This window comes from Galeopterus variegatus, unplaced genomic scaffold (assembly GCF_000696425.1).
Source record: "Galeopterus variegatus unplaced genomic scaffold, G_variegatus-3.0.2 Scaffold44422, whole genome shotgun sequence".
Lineage (NCBI taxonomy): Eukaryota > Metazoa > Chordata > Mammalia > Dermoptera > Cynocephalidae > Galeopterus > Galeopterus variegatus.
Genome location: NW_007770533.1, coordinates 4,647 through 5,753, shown reverse-complemented (window position 1 = coordinate 5,753; position 1,107 = coordinate 4,647). Strand labels below are relative to the sequence as shown.

Sequence of the window (1,107 nt, the reverse complement as noted above, 5' to 3'; positions counted from 1 at the left end):
ATTTCCATCAGGAAAAGTAATCTTTTTATCCAGTGTTGTTTGAACAGTCGGATAATATGGGGGGAAAGTAACCTTGACCCTTAACCTCATATAAAAATTAACTCCAAATGGATCCACTGATATAAAATGCAAACTAATCTATAAATGACATAAAGCAGATCAGTAGTTGTGTGGGAACAAAGTGAGAGGCATGAATTATAAAGAGGCACGAGGAAACTTTTGGAAGTAATGGACATGTACTTTATTTTGATTGTGATTGTGGCTGTGGTTTCTTGGATGTATGCGTATATCAAAACGTTAAAAATCTAATTACTTCCCCATTCACACACACACTATTTTTTTTTCAGATTGAATATGAACACAGAGCACCAGAGTGTCGGCTGGGTCTAAAGGAAGGCCGTCCATTCTCAGGGGTCACCGCATGTCTGGACTTCTGTGCACATGCCCATAGAGACTTGCACAACATGCAGAATGGCAGCACATTGGTAAGTGCAGCTGGAGACAGCTTAGCAGTGCCTTCTGTTGAAAAGTGAAAGGATGAGAGTTAGTAGCATTTGGTTAGAGTAATATGTTCTCTGCAGGTGTCACTGGACAACAGTGTTCTCACGAATGAATTGCTGTTGCAAGGTGACCTTCTTTGGCATAACTAGCACTCATAACAGGTTGGTACATTCATGGAAAACTGTTGACAGTCATAAGAATGATGGATATTCTTAGTGCTAATTACAGTTAGCTGCGAAGAAAATTTCTCAAAATTCAGTGAGATACTGGTGGGTCATAATCAATTAAGGAAAATAAATAAAAACCATATACAAGCCAAGGAATCAATGCACCTTGCAGAGAGAAGTGCAAATGAAAATGCATAGTCATTATCACAGTAACCATCATAGAAAGTTAAGAGTGCAAACCAGCCCATTATGACTATATATTACGGTGGGAGAAATGGGTTAGGTCTTGTAATTAGAGGCTGAAATGGATAAGGTCAAAGGGTGGAGCAATGTTCCATACCAGCCATTGCCTTGTATGTAAAGGGATGATCCAGAGTGGAGATAAAGAACAAAAAAAATGCAGATGAAGAAACCGTAAATGAATCAACCTAGTGGGCCA

General features: G+C 39.1%; 1 protein-coding gene across 1 annotated transcript in view; it reads left to right on the top strand.

Annotated features, from left to right (window-relative positions):
• Window positions 1-306: 306 nt before the first annotated feature.
• Window positions 307-1,107, top strand: part of LOC103584108 (methylcytosine dioxygenase TET2-like) — a 4,531-nt gene continuing 3,730 nt past the window's right edge. Inside the window, exon 1 of the mRNA XM_008565227.1 lies at window positions 307-485. Coding sequence (XP_008563449.1) covers window positions 465-485 — 21 coding nt within the window. The 5' untranslated portion in view covers window positions 307-464. The remainder of the gene's footprint in view (window positions 486-1,107) is intronic.